Source organism: Aspergillus welwitschiae (assembly GCF_003344945.1).
Source record: "Aspergillus welwitschiae strain CBS 139.54b unplaced genomic scaffold BDQ94scaffold_15, whole genome shotgun sequence".
In the NCBI taxonomy this organism is placed as follows: Eukaryota; Fungi; Ascomycota; class Eurotiomycetes; order Eurotiales; family Aspergillaceae; genus Aspergillus; species Aspergillus welwitschiae.
Genome location: NW_020798709.1, coordinates 168479 through 182065, shown reverse-complemented (window position 1 = coordinate 182065; position 13587 = coordinate 168479). Strand labels below are relative to the sequence as shown.

Sequence of the window (13587 nt, the reverse complement as noted above, 5' to 3'; positions counted from 1 at the left end):
ATGGGTGTGGATAGACAATGGGATGGATTCAATTCAGTAGTTCATCGAGGTGATATATACAGACAGCTCTCATCTAGACTAAACCATAGACATAACAAGAACATGAAGAAGAAATTCAAAGAGAAGGAGATAAGAAACATGCGGTATACCATATAACTCAACAACCGACAGCCAGAAGGAACAGACGGGCAACTCACCCGAGATCACATGTCTACCAAATACCGACAGGTCACATGCAACTCCCATCCCCGTAATACGCAAACCATGCATACCATACCCAAGACAGTAATAAATTACCTACTTACCGAGTTCTCCCTTCCGGATCGAAGGAGGCGGATGGATGAATCACATCCACATCCACATCCATCATCCCTCCCATGCAGTCCATGATTCATCATCAGAAAGGAATCATCCTATACCATCGCTCCATCTGCCTCCGTAGATATCTTCCCTACCCTCCTTGACACTCTGTGGCTGGTACTTCCCACTCAATGGCTATGTGTCCGTGCTTAAGTAGGTGTGTCAGGTCTGTCTGTTCTGTCTACCGATCCGATCGTCGCAGGGAAAATCAATCGAAACCCCCGATACACATGATACGTAAAGTGGTACCTATGTTTTCTTGGCGCAGGGTTAGTTTCAACTTCCTTCCGCCGGCTAGAATAGATAGAACTGGGTTGCACGGCAGCTCTTCATGTCGGTTGGCTGTAGGTACTTATTTTCTACTTAACTATGAGTCGAGATTCATGCACATGCAGGGATTAGAGCTGCAGGACAAAATTTTAGATGAAAATTTTTTTTCATTCTTGCTTTCATAACCCCCTGAAGTAGATAGCAGTCAATTGATTTAGAAAGGTCTGGCAAAGGTTCGCACTTCTGCCACTGATCACATATATTTTTGCCCTTGGGTCGCTGAGGCGGTGGTGGTGGTAGGGTGGGTGACGTTTACATTTGGGATCGTCAGTCTAGATCCACCGGGTGAGAGTGAAGGGGGTGCCATGGACCACAATGGGTTTGGTTGATGGCTGATTTTTTACCAACATTAATTGAGTATTTATTGGAGTGTGACAGACTATTCTAGACGTTCTCTAGGTTCGAAATTAGTTCAATTGACTGTCATGGTGTAGTTAGATGTTAGGAGGAAGCTGGTTTATAAGGCGGTAATCGCCCTTTGTTGGGAGGGAGCCGGGAGGGAAGAGCTCCCCGGAGACTCCGGGACAACCGTTTCGTTGTCGACAGCTGGCATCAAGCTCGTACCTGTCTGGCTGACAACCACACCTTACGCCTTCAGAGACCAGGTCTTTGTCTAGCTGTTCAGTCTGACCGACAAGCTTGAAAGCGTGATCATATGATAATTGGTTCAGAGATCTGACCTGACCAGCTTAGCTGGACCGAGCACTGTCGTTACCCCAGGTTTTTTCCCAGTCATGGGTCAAAACTGGCAGGATTTGAACAGCAGCAGAATCATCAAGATCGATGTGGATATAACGTCCCAATTCTACAATCAAATGTAGCTGGCAAATCCGTGGAGTTTAGTGGCCATTTTAAATCTCTATATGTACAGTGTATTTGATGGTTGTAGATGATGACGGGAAAAGTAGTACATGATATATAAAAAGACCACCACAATAGAATTACCTCCTATCACAGCCATGACAATCTCAAAAACAAAGAATTTTGCTGATATTCCTCCAAATTCCCCTTATCTCTCCAAAATAGTAATGGTTTGCAATCGGAGGTTTGGAGTGGATCATAAAATCTCCGCAGATGTCGTGACTGCAATCATCCCTCGGTCATAATTTAAACGTACTTGCACATCATGGCAACCATCAGGTCGAACAGACCAATGGCCTCGACGAAGGCGAAACCAAGAATGGCGTAGGAGAAGAGCTGACCACGGAGGGCAGGGTTGCGGGAGACGGAGAGGAGGAGGGCACCGAAGACGAGACCGATACCGATACCGGCACCACCGAGACCGATGGCAGCGGAACCCATACCCAGGTTCTGGGAGACCTGGACCATGGCGTCGGCGATTTCAGAGGAGTACTGGCGGCGGGCCTGCTGGGCAGCGAAAGCCTGGCGAGCGTTGGCCTGGATGAGGCCGGAGGGAGACTGACGCTTGACGGTCTGGAAGGGGGTCATGGGGACGGCCTTGCGCTGGGTGGTGAAGGTGCGCTTGGGGGCAAGCTGGAGGCGAGCGGCAGGGCGAGCGACCTTGGTGGTCGCGGCCATGGTGGAGGCCAGACGCTGGGCGAAGACACGGGAGGAGGCCATTGTGATGGTTTGTGGTGGTTCTGAGAGAGGAGTTTCTCTAGAAAATGATGGGATTGGGAAGGGAAAGAAGGAAGGAGAACTTTTCTGGAGGAAAAAGCTGGAGGAAAAGTGACAACAGAAGGCCCCCCGGGACATAAATACTCTCCCGCTAAATTTTCGCGGTTTTTTGCCCTTTTCCCACCCAGCCCCCCCGTCGGGTGTTAGTGCGCTTTGTTGGGACCAGAAAAAAAAGCCCTACCTACTTTTTTGTTTGGTGTTTTGGCACCGTTTGTTTGTATTGTATTGTTCCTGTTTTTCCTGTTTGTGTCTGTCTTTGGTATCATCCGTTATCCCTAGTTTATCCTTTCCCTTCTTTTTCCCTTACACCGTGTTTGGCGCCTCGTTTTTGGCTCATCATCCTTTTTCCTTCCCCCGGGAAAGCAGTGGGCATTCCACCGCACATACACACTTACCACACTTACTTACACATACTGTGTACACATACACACACACACCCTTCGGGATCATTCGGGATGGGGGTAACCAGGGGAGTTACTACTGGTACAGCCAATGGTTTCAGGGTCTTCACCTGACCGTGCTGGTCCGCGATGGAGCATTGGCTTACTCTCTCACTCACTCACACACCTCCTTCCCCTTCAGATAACCCATTGCTGCATCTGATGGGATTATTCCGTAGTCGTGTGTGTATTTTACACTTGTATGGACCGATCCCTTCCGTTCAATTCCTTTTTTTCCCCTCGTGTCGTCACAAAAAGAAGAAAAAAACATTCTTGTCTTGTCTCTACGGGTCCCTCCCTTCATTCTTTCCTTACATATAAATTGTCCCCTTCTCCCTTCCGCTTCTGACACCGGGCCACCTAACCCAGCAACAGACCGGAAAAGACAGGACAAGACAAGAGACAAGCAATAGAGACCAGCTACGGTATGCAAAATTTTCACAGCAAAACGAGAGACCGCAAAGAAGGAAAAAAACCAGACGTGCGGGTGGGTCCCTGCATCCAAATGGGTCCGATAGAGTGGTACACCCCCACTTGGCGGTGTCCCGGAAGCCAATGGGAAGCAGCCAAGACCCAGCTAATATGATGGCCAGCTTCTCGGTCGCAATCAAACCGGGCCGAATCGGGCATGCGGCTCCACCAGCACCGGAGTTTCTGAGCAAGAAAATTCCCACTTCTGAGACGCAAGCAGGTTTGCGCCGCGTCGGCTGGAAGGAGGGAAGCTTCCCCAATTGTGTTCTGTTGCTGTGCTCCTGGTCTGCTCCCTCGGGAAATGCCTCACCGACTCATCGTATTGGGTATCTGCCGTTTTGGGACAACCCGGCTCCGTACGGAGCGCCTTTCGCCGGGGAAACGCGCGACGATCCGTAGCTCCCTGAGCTAGCTCGCAAATAGCACAGAAATGTTAGTCCACACAGTTCTGGCGCTATGGTAGAAAAAAAAAAACGACATCCCCCAATGCCTCAGCGCGCTTGTCTCCGTGGGTGGTGCACGGGTTATATAGCTTTTTGGATACATCAGAGAAATTGATCCCTCTCGGGGGAATAAGGAGCAAATCTCAGGGGGGGGTCTCCGGCGCGGCGCAAGCTGGATAGGGGAGAAAAGTGGGCGGCGCGGCGCAAGCCAACCCAATCCCTCCCATCGACATCATCCCGTGGCCTCTGGAAATTCGGACGAAAGCATATCCCACACAGTCAGCCGCTAGTGGCTGGCTTGCTCGCGGTTTTTCCCTGCTGTGTTGTTGCTTGTTATCGTGGCCACCACCCCTTTCCACCAGGAGAATCCCTTCGGGAACCCATTGTGTAATTTTTACCCTCTTGCTCACCTGCCAGCCCGTTTTTCTTCCCATCTTCCCAAGAAGACATCCGTCTGCTACTTATACCTGGATCAGGGAGAGGATTCCGGGGCAAATTCTTTCTCTCTTCTCCTAATTTCTTGCTAATCTTTTGTGTGGCCCTTCCCCCCCATTTTTCCTAACCTATCCATTTCCGAGGTCGGTCTCACTAAACTCGATTTAACCCGATGATCGAGATATGATCTCAGCCGCCCTGCAGCATTACGTAACCCGGCCTCCCGACTGAACCGCTGCCGCCGTCGCCGCAAACTGGCCGTGCCTTGCCTTGCCTTGCGCTCACTTGTTCTGGCTCAATTTAAGCATGCAGCTGGTGCAGGGATGCCACGGGGCTCGAGCTGTTCGCGAACTGTTCTTCGGCTAGCAGGGGTGTTGTTGAATCCTAGTATCTCTGAACAACTATGGCCGAGTAGCGTTGTAACGTGCAGCAATAACTTCTCTCTGATCAGTAGTATCCACGGGAACACAAAAATGCATAAATTAAGTATAGTTTTGGTGATACCGACAGACTCGGAGGATATGGGATGGATCGATCGATGGATGGCTGCAGCGAAGCAGTGAGCATGGAGCCGCCGTGTATCGGACCTGTACGGGCTGTATTATTACGGTATCATGAATACGTGACCGGGATACGGTCTCACGGCCTCAGGTATCAAGGCACGAGTCTGTCGGGTCAGCGGCAGGTCCCGGACCTCGGGATTCAAGTTGGGTTTAGTTGGAATGACAACTCAAAGCAGGTATGGCGGCTATCTACGTATCGGGCTGGTGGCCGCCATCATGCCGGTTATTTCCTTGGTACGGCACGTAGGTGATTTACATTGTAGCTTGTGGTGCGGAAGATAAGCTGGGATTCTTGACGAATCGGAGCGTAGGGGAGTATCTGGGTGAGGTTGTGTGGGTGTGGAATGCTATAGCTAGCCACCTGGAGGGTGGTATGTGGATAATATATATTGTGGTATGGAGGGTGGCTTCACTTTGGTATGTTGGGGGTCCACAAGGAGGATGGGGAAGATATATCCGGGGATTAGTGTAGTTTGTTCAATTTGTGGTTTGGTTGATGCTAGTACTGGAGACGATATATATTGTCGGGTGAAGTGGTTTGGTTAGTAGTACTAGTAGTATATACTACAAGCTAACTATACATCACGCTTCATAGTGTGTACACTCACCAAGACAGAGCTTGGTGCTAAAAGTGGATAACCATGGCAGTAACTTGCACACGTTCCTGAGCTACTACCAAAGTAACTGAATATAGTAGTTATCTTGGCATGATCTGGACATCAACGGTCACTAAATAATACTACCTGTAGCTGAGATTCAGATAGTAGACGCCTTCGACTCTGCCTCATTCGGAGGACAGAGTTGCGTCATGTGACCACCATGATCTACGTCCATGTTTCCGTTCCTAGATGATATCGATAGGGGAACGCTATTTGAGTGGACAATGATAAGTCAGTCCCTTGCTTTATTGCAGAGTATTATCCAGCTGAAGCTATGACACTAACATTGTTCACTTCATTATGTCTCAACCATACCCTGCGGTACTAAAAGCTGAGATAAGTATTTTTTAGACCATCCGTCAAGTATACGACGTGAAGACCTACGTAGCTTCACCGAAACGTGGTCAATCCAGAAGGCAAAGTGCGTCCTGTACGCTAGGTGGTTGTATACCGCCTATTACCACCAACATGCAGCCTTGGACCCATCAAGCGTTGTTAGATTGCGTTTCCCCTACCGACTCTGGAAGGTCTCGTGGTTTCGTCCTTTACCAAAGAGTTACACCAGAGCTTTTTAGCCTGTCTACTTATTTTGACATGCCTACTAAGGGAAATCACGTGTATCATGTTTAAACTAGATGACCTCTCTCACTGACATTGACATGTCTAATTTGGAGTAACGTTGGTATCTTCCGGACTTCCGGACAGAATAACCTTTCAAGTGGAATCTTTGCTGAGGCTATGAGTAAACACAACATAGATCCCGCTGATGTCCCCTACCGTCGTCAATTTCCCAGTATTGTACCTGTCGGTTTGCGATAAGAACATTAGCTCATTCCGCGACAGGCACAGGGAAGTCCCTTCCCCATTCTTAAAACGGCGCCTCGACGGAATATCTCAAATCGGAATCTATCTCTTGTACGGGCCCAAGTGTCACTTCCCATCTGATCTCTCCATCACGCTCAGCTCCACAGTCTTCTTTCCCGACACTCCCGGCGCCGTCAAATCCACCTTATCCTCGGGAACCTTCAAGGTCTCTGGCGTCACAATCTCAAAATCAAAGTGATCGTCCACATTGACTGGCACCTGATCCAATACCAAATCATTGACAGCATGGGCTCTTGTATTCTTGACCTTGCATGACGCTTCGGTATATGTAGTACTTTGCTTCAAGTATTCGTCGGCTGTAGCCAGTGTTATACCAGGTTCCTTATAGGTTACCTTGACGAACCGGTCCACCCCAAAGTTGAGCTCAAAGGATTCGTTGCGCACGCAACTTGGCACTGGGGACTTGCTGAGACAGGTGCCGTTAACGGTTAAGCTCATTTCACCTTTTCCAATATTGACAGGCAAAGTATTCTGTATCTTCGCACGAAGACACGCTGAAACATGCTTCTTGGGCACTATTGCTTGGGTGAATGAAGCCTGGAGATCCAGCTCAGCCTTTTCATGGCGGCGGGGCGCGGCTGCGGGCTTGATGGCACGCCGGGCCAGGGAGTTCATACGCTACACTCAAGCCATGACCCTGGCTGATCGACTCGGGCACCTTACCGTCAAGGGGGTAAAAGTCCTTTTCCATCCCATTCATCCTTTCATCGGCTGTGAAATCCGTAAACAGATCGCCTGAGTGGGAAACATCAGGGAAGGGGAATGTTGATTCTGGGATCCCCAGTGCTGACACAGAAGGCGAGAACAAACTGGTTTCAGGTGGTATGGAGGCCTGATCAAATAATTGCAATGATGGAAACTGTTCCTCCAGACACGACGTGTGTGTCTGCGGAGTCGGCAGCGTTAGCTGGGCATCTTGCCAGGTTTCCGCAGTCATGTCAGTGAACAGGGCACAGTGCCTTATCTTGGCCGAGGAGGTGAGCGTATTAAGGTTGAGGTCGTGAAGCTTAAGTTCCGATTTCGCCGGAACTGTATAGATCAATCGCAATATCACTTCATTGCTCTGAGCCTTTCCTTCCGCCTGATCTTCCTCTTCATTACCAAGAGTGTCAGGGCTCGAGGCGGAGGCAGGAGCAGTCATTTGCCCTTCCAGATGCATAACTACCTGGCAGGACTGGTCCAAGGCCGACTGTTTCGGATCAGATTTCTGATTCCGTTCTTCCCACATACTCGGATCCTCCCCTTTCCGAATCGTTGGTTCTGAAAAGCCCAAAGGAGGATATTGCGCACTATATCCAGCATAACCCATAAGCTGCCTCTCTTGACTTAGACGACTGGCTCGATACAACTCGTCATCTTCGGCCCACGTCAGTTCTTCAATGGAGTTGAAGGGGTGCCTTTTTATATTATCGGGGTCTCTGGCTGGGTCATAGGCCTTTTGATCAGAGGGTGGTTTGCAGGCGGACGGATCTCGGTGAATGATTGCATGCTGGATGTCTATAACTTTGACAGGGCCGGAGCCTTCAACGCGGATGGAATCGGGATCGACCTTGTGGTCGATGTTGTTGATGGTGATCGTGAAAGGACCGGGCTATTAGGGCCGTTAGAAAATACACTTTAGATACAAAGATTGGTTACTGTGGGATTTGTACCAAGACACAGACAGGGAATTCACGCGTGATGGTTGCTAGAATAGGATGGGAGGCAACGGACTTGGTGGGGAGATCCTCAACGGAGAACTGACTTTCCTTCATCTTGATTAGTTGTATGATAGTTAGATAAATGAAGTTCAAGGACGGGTAGGAATGAAGAAGCAGAAAGCAGCGGACGGTTAGACAACAGCTGTATTATTTGACCAAGATATATGTTTTTATACCATGTCTGTGATCACCATCACGAGAGGAATATCCCTGTACTATATTCATGGTATTGCCTTAACTCGCCCATGCTGAACCCTTTCTGCCATTGATCTGGAAACATCACAAGCTGACGTGTGATAAATGTCAATTTATATTCCTCCTTATCTGTTCGTAATTCAATGTGCGGATATAGCCAGGTATATACACAGGTCACGCAGTAGGATTCCAAATCTGAATCAAGCAGGAATATCAAAGCCTTGCGACATCAATGTTGATGGGACTTCCCTTGTAGATCATATCGCCTTCGGTAACTCAGCATAAGCACCAAGTGTCCCTTGATACGGATAACGCCGGCATAGCAAATTGTCTTACCCTCAAATATGCGTCGCATATACAAGTTGTTCTGCTGGGAATTTGTCCGTCACTGATGGGGGATTACAAAGGTTGACTCGAGCACTTGTTATTAGGCTGCGCAGTTGAAGACTGAGATAGGGAAAAGAGTAGCTTAGGATATGTTTACCAGAAAGAATGCAGTTGAGAAGTTACTAATTAGTTATAATATCAGAGAAAACCCCAATCTGTATTAAACTTCACAAGAACCCCATGAGCGAATTATAGACGTATAGTACTCAACATCCTGGGCTATTCACAAGGAGAGACATTGAAACTATCAACAGGTTCAAGGAAGCCGCAAAACAACAAGACAGCAACAACAACAGTACAATTAATCACACAAGACTATGACCCGGTGCAACCCCGAAGCCATCAGCAACTGTATGTACAGTGCGGAACCTGGGTTCGACTCAAGCTAGAGAGTGCCACCATTAGTTTATAGCAAATCCATATCAACAAATGAGGAGCATACATACCAGTCAATGTTTACTGCTGGGACTTGCCCTGCTCCTTCTCCCACTCCTGGCCACCCTCCTTACCCCAGTTTTGGCCCGTCTTGTGGTCGGTAGTCTCGCCGTAGCTCTTGCTGAAGGATGCGGACTCGTTGTCCTGGACGCTCTTGTAATCTTCCTCGCCGGAAGCACCACCTTCCTTGCCCCACTTCTTGCCAGCGTCCTTGGAGTACTCGCTAGTCTTGGCGGGGACAGGCTGAGGCTTGGGAGCGGGCTTGTGCCACTGCTGCGGCTGGGGCTTCTCAACCTCAGCAACAGGCAGGTTGACTTCCGCGAGAACGGTAGCGGGCTGCTTCTCCTCGTGCTTCCAGTCGTGCTTGTCGTCGTGCCCGCCGCCACGCTTGTGGACGATGTGGCCAGTGCCTGGGAGATGGTCGTTGTCTGGTAGATATTTAGTATTGGGTAGATTAGATAGATGGGAATAGATGAGCGACTGCACATACCGATGACAGGAGCAGCCATGGTGAAGCCGGCAAGGGCGATGAGGGAGAGAACAGCGGAGGCCTTCATTTTGAATAGTTGGTTTGTTTGAAGCGTGAGCTTGTTGATTGAAGACTGGTTTTTGACTTGAGGAGCTGTGAGGAGAGAAGCTTGATTGATGCTGATGATGAGAAGAAGTTGAGTTGGTGAGGGTTCAAGGCCCTCTTTATACCTTTTCGTGAGACCCTTCGAGTCACTAGATGTGTCCTTAGTGAGAGCGACAAGGCATACTCAACCTGTCACCGAATATCACAAACACTGACACATCCATGACTCCGAACAATAGTTGTCGCCATATATGCGAATTAGTGTCAATAATTGGATTGCATGCGCCACGGCTGCAGGGTCCCGAACGCTTACCCCCGGATTCTGTCCGTTGGATCGGATATGTACTTTGTGGCGTTGATATGTCATCTCGGCCCGGAGTTTGGCTGCCTTTATTAGCAGAAGTGTTACTATTGCTGGTTGGGATTCCTTATTTAGGTTTACCGATCGAGATGGGAATGCAAGGGATGAAACTGGCTTTCGCCGCCTTCAAGACACCACCAGTTCGCGCAATGTGAAGGGTATAGATTTTGTGGCTGAAACTGTGTTGTTTCTCCTGACGATCAGGGCTGTCTGCTTCGAGAATAATAACTATACGAGATTTGTCACGTCGGGTTTGCCACTATGACATGCCTGTAAAGGCAGAAGAGCTTTCGCTGAACTAGACGCGCATAGTAGGCGTATCTCATATTCAAAGTAGAGGCAGCAACTAGTTCCGCAATATGTGCAAATTGGATCAGGCAAAATACATTCTCGTTAGCCAAGTCTGGCTAAACAGAGATGGCCGACCTGATCCCTCAATTTTTGCTTAGCCAAGTAGGAAAATAGAAGAATTATTCTGCATGAGATAAGTTCTAATAGTAATTGCGTGAGAGCCCAGAGCAGCTTATGCAAATGATTTTCAATAGTCTATATTGGCAACAGTTGCCTGCACATAGTGACCTGTAGTATTCTGTGCTGAATATGCTTGGTATTGTGTCACATACCGAAGTAGTCTCGTAGAATGAATTCAGGGTACGTATTGCGTTTTATTGGAATAGTTAGATGTCGAAGACAACAATAATCAGTATATTGTTTGAATTCTGTGATTGGCCGGGAATACATAGTCAGTTTATCCAATAAATATGTTCCCGATATAGGTATCAACAACAAATCAAGATAGCCCGGACATTAATGTAGAAGACGTGCAGAAGAACATTTGTTGGAAATGGAGTCAGAAACGTTCAAGATACTATTGATTCCAATACAACATACAGGTGGCAAGGGCGCAGCACGAGAGACATACAATGCTGGATGAAATGCAAAATAGTAGATGAAAGATGAACACATTAAAAATTACTTTCTATTATAAATAATTCAACCGACCCGAGAGTAAGCCCACAGTCTATATGCTCCGAAAAATTATCCGTATCTCCAGTATCCTAGTTTCCAATTCGCTTCCGATAGGCGACTCCGCAAAAATTTGCTCGTAAAGGCCGTCAGAGTAAATTCGAACTTTTGCTTCTGTTACGAAGGTATTAGTATAATTTACTATAGCAAGGGAAATGAAATAAGCATGCATGTACATACCAAGAAACACTACTGAGGCTTACTGCTGCTCCGTAGTCTGACTTTCGTAGGACTCATGAGTATCGTAAGAAAAGGATTCATGCTGCTTAGTCGGGACGTGATTCACAGGGTGTGCAGGTGGCTTGGGAGCTTCGGGCTTAGGGACTTCAGGCTTGAAGTCAACAGACTGGTGGACCTTAGGCTTCGAGCTCACAGACTGGTAGCCCTTAGACTTGATGTCATCAGTCTTGTACTCCTCAGACTGATAGGCCTCGGACTTGTAGTCCTCCTTGGGAGCCTTTGGCGCATGGAAATTGTTCTCAGGGACGTAAACCTTCGGAGACCCTAACTCAGAGTACCCAGGCGCGACGGGCTCTGAGGAAGGAGAGCCAAATTCCCGCGGGTAAAGGATCTCGGAACGTCCAATTTTGTGGTTATTGTCGCTGACTTGATACTTCTGCTCCTCAGCGGTAAGGCGGTTGTTTTGGTTTTGGTTTTGGTTTCGGTTGTTCTGGTTGTTGTTGTTATTGTTATTGTTATTGTTCTGGGGCTGGTTCTGGTACTGGGCGTCGGCGTCTTGCAAATGTCAGTTTTCTGTACAACACGATTGAGCTTGACAAGACGTACTGTTCAAGGGTGCCGCGGCGGCCATACTGGCGGCGAGGATGCAGAGAACGGCGGAAAGCTTCATGATGGCGGCGAGTGAGAAAATTGCCTGCGCTGCTTGGTTTTGAACTGTTCTTGAGCTGTTTGACGATGGTTTCTGCAGGAATGGTAGCAAAAAGGCTGGGGACCCTGGCCCTTTTATTGCTCGCCGAGTCACTGCTGGCGAGGATGAATGGTGATGGTCAGTCTGCCTGAGAAAGTGACACCTGAGATATGAGGTCTAAATCAACAAAGACAGTGTTCAATGTGTACTCAATTATTCACATCCTGTACTACTTTTGCCCGCGATTTGTGAAACCTCAGTGTGAGATCGATCCTAAGATGGGGTAACGGCAGCTGTCAATTGACAGCTCGTTCAAATGATCAACCACTATTGGGCGTTATGATATCATTTGGGACAGCTAATGCCTATTCTGTCTCTGATCATCAATAGTGTTCCTTCCAGAACGATAATGTATATAGACCGCCTCTCAACGTCTTCCTTCCTCGTCCATCACTACTTTGAATCATCGATCCCGTTCCCCTGTCACACTGATAAGTCTATCCCTATTCAATGCACCACAAACCAACCACCAAAATGGTATACCGACGACCAAGAGAACATCACACAATCATCTCATCAGCGACTCCTACCGCAACCTCTTCCTCAAAAAGTCTGCCTCGTACATACCATCTCCCCCCTGAGGCAACTGATACGGATATCTCGGCTCCGTCTTCCACCTCACATATCCGAGTCTCTCATACCACAACACCGCCGCAAACTCCGGTACTGCGTTCATCGATTTGAGGAATGCGCGCTTCTCCTCATTTTCAAGGTACTCTTTGCTCAATGCATTGACAGTAACAGTAGAACACCGGGGGTCGTTCACCGCCATTTCCTCCACCAACTGCATAGCTCGACGACCGACACCTCCAGCCCGGTATTCTGGCAGAATGAAGAAAGATTGAATGGTCAAGACTGAGTGATCAGCTTGCGCAAGTCCTGGGTCGGGAGGAGATGTGTATGCGTCGAGCGAGATGTGGCCGGCGCGGATGGGTTCGTCACCACTCTTGCTCGGGAGGATAATCCAGAAGAATGTTTTCAAGTCAGCGTCTTGTTTCTCACGCCAAGCGAGTATGCTCTCGTCGCTGTAGTCCCAGCCGCAGATGCGGCGTTGGTGTTGGAGGGTGGCATATTCCGAAGGGTTGTAGAGGTTGATTGGGGTTAATGTACAGATCATTATGTATACTTTGGTAGGAAAATTAGGTATGTATAAGGTGAGATGATGGTTGTGCAACGGCCATGTAGCGGCTTTTGCATTGAAGGGTCTTTTATAGGGTGTTGTACTAGTGAGTCACGCTAGTCTACCCGATAGTTCCAGTGCATATGATTGGAAGATGAGGTGATATTCGGCCGGTTACGTGGGGTAACAGAGACCATGAGGTTTTATCGTTCAAGGGTGTCAGATTAAGCTGATTGGCATCACATGTTCGTATAATGGAGACTGATGGAGTAGCTTCCTCTTCCTGGGGAAGCAATGCTGGGGCTCGGTGGCCGACTTGGGGCAGAAAATTGGGCAACCCGTTTAACGGAGATCAGATCTCCTGAGCACCATTCTTTCGAGAAAAAGTGTGGTTACGGAGGATTTAAACCGGAAAGCATCTACTGTAAGAAAAAGAGGATCACGATGAACCTCGTGAATGCGCAGAACCGACATGGTTGGGTGCCACGGGTGCGCCAGCAGTTCCGCCCAAGCTGTCAAATGGCTCTTATGAAAGCTGTGGGGAACTGTCACTAGTAGGGCGTCCAGTTAGCGTTGTGCCCTCCTGTAAGTAATCTTTGCCCTCACAGACGCCCCCGCAGCTATGAGCACTGACGGA

At 48.5% G+C, this 13587-nt stretch overlaps 9 protein-coding genes across 9 annotated transcripts; 4 read left to right on the top strand and 5 right to left on the bottom strand.

Annotated features, from left to right (window-relative positions):
- The first annotated feature begins 13 nt into the window (after positions 1–13).
- Positions 14–1081, top strand: BDQ94DRAFT_143210 (uncharacterized protein). The gene has a single exon (XM_026766187.1). The coding sequence runs from the start codon at positions 492–494 to the stop codon at positions 813–815; it is 324 nt and encodes a 107-aa protein (XP_026626519.1). The 5' UTR covers positions 14–491; the 3' UTR covers positions 816–1081.
- On the bottom strand, positions 1082–2389 carry BDQ94DRAFT_143209 (ATP synthase subunit C family protein). The gene has a single exon (XM_026766186.1). The coding sequence runs from the start codon at positions 2269–2271 to the stop codon at positions 1798–1800; it is 474 nt and encodes a 157-aa protein (XP_026626518.1). The 5' UTR covers positions 2272–2389; the 3' UTR covers positions 1082–1797.
- Positions 2390–2467: 78 nt separating this feature from the next.
- Positions 2468–3720, top strand: BDQ94DRAFT_143202 (uncharacterized protein). The gene is made up of 2 exons (XM_026766185.1): positions 2468–3255; positions 3362–3720. The coding sequence occupies exon 1, from the start codon at positions 2859–2861 to the stop codon at positions 3087–3089; it is 231 nt and encodes a 76-aa protein (XP_026626517.1). The 5' UTR covers positions 2468–2858; the 3' UTR covers positions 3090–3255; positions 3362–3720.
- Positions 3120–3732, top strand: BDQ94DRAFT_30189 (uncharacterized protein). Its single transcript, XM_026775446.1, has one exon. It carries the CDS (start codon positions 3324–3326, stop codon positions 3636–3638), a length of 315 nt encoding a protein of 104 aa, XP_026626516.1. The 5' UTR covers positions 3120–3323; the 3' UTR covers positions 3639–3732.
- A 375-nt stretch (positions 3733–4107) lies between these two features.
- On the top strand, positions 4108–4863 carry BDQ94DRAFT_143201 (uncharacterized protein). The gene has a single exon (XM_026766184.1). It carries the CDS (start codon positions 4441–4443, stop codon positions 4678–4680), a length of 240 nt encoding a protein of 79 aa, XP_026626515.1. The 5' UTR covers positions 4108–4440; the 3' UTR covers positions 4681–4863.
- A 1406-nt stretch (positions 4864–6269) lies between these two features.
- On the bottom strand, positions 6270–7978 carry BDQ94DRAFT_178567 (uncharacterized protein; the record flags this gene model as incomplete). Its single annotated transcript, XM_026773149.1, has 4 exons — positions 6270–6779; positions 6847–7139; positions 7179–7815; positions 7877–7978. The coding sequence occupies 4 exons, from the start codon at positions 7976–7978 to the stop codon at positions 6270–6272; spliced, it is 1542 nt and encodes a 513-aa protein (XP_026626514.1).
- Positions 7979–8962: 984 nt separating this feature from the next.
- Positions 8963–9498, bottom strand: BDQ94DRAFT_170122 (uncharacterized protein; the record flags this gene model as incomplete). Its single annotated transcript, XM_026771414.1, has 2 exons — positions 8963–9369; positions 9432–9498. The coding sequence occupies 2 exons, from the start codon at positions 9496–9498 to the stop codon at positions 8963–8965; spliced, it is 474 nt and encodes a 157-aa protein (XP_026626513.1).
- Positions 9499–11101: 1603 nt separating this feature from the next.
- Positions 11102–11752, bottom strand: BDQ94DRAFT_170121 (uncharacterized protein; the record flags this gene model as incomplete). The annotated part of the gene is made up of 2 exons (XM_026771413.1): positions 11102–11637; positions 11689–11752. 2 exons carry the CDS (start codon positions 11750–11752, stop codon positions 11102–11104), a joined length of 600 nt encoding a protein of 199 aa, XP_026626512.1.
- Positions 11753–11993: 241 nt separating this feature from the next.
- Positions 11994–12994, bottom strand: BDQ94DRAFT_143200 (uncharacterized protein). The gene has a single exon (XM_026766183.1). It carries the CDS (start codon positions 12945–12947, stop codon positions 12357–12359), a length of 591 nt encoding a protein of 196 aa, XP_026626511.1. The 5' UTR covers positions 12948–12994; the 3' UTR covers positions 11994–12356.
- Between the last annotated feature and the right edge of the window lie 593 nt (positions 12995–13587).

Bases quoted from the DNA above. Each gene is read 5' to 3' on its own strand.
- BDQ94DRAFT_143210 (XM_026766187.1), top strand. From the start codon at position 492: ATGGCTATGTGTCCGTGCTTAAGTAGGTGTGTCAGGTCTGTCTGTTCT.
- BDQ94DRAFT_143209 (XM_026766186.1), bottom strand. From the start codon at position 2,271: ATGGCCTCCTCCCGTGTCTTCGCCCAGCGTCTGGCCTCCACCATGGCC.
- BDQ94DRAFT_143202 (XM_026766185.1), top strand. From the start codon at position 2,859: ATGGAGCATTGGCTTACTCTCTCACTCACTCACACACCTCCTTCCCCT.
- BDQ94DRAFT_30189 (XM_026775446.1), top strand. From the start codon at position 3,324: ATGGGAAGCAGCCAAGACCCAGCTAATATGATGGCCAGCTTCTCGGTC.
- BDQ94DRAFT_143201 (XM_026766184.1), top strand. From the start codon at position 4,441: ATGCCACGGGGCTCGAGCTGTTCGCGAACTGTTCTTCGGCTAGCAGGG.
- BDQ94DRAFT_143200 (XM_026766183.1), bottom strand. From the start codon at position 12,947: ATGATCTGTACATTAACCCCAATCAACCTCTACAACCCTTCGGAATAT.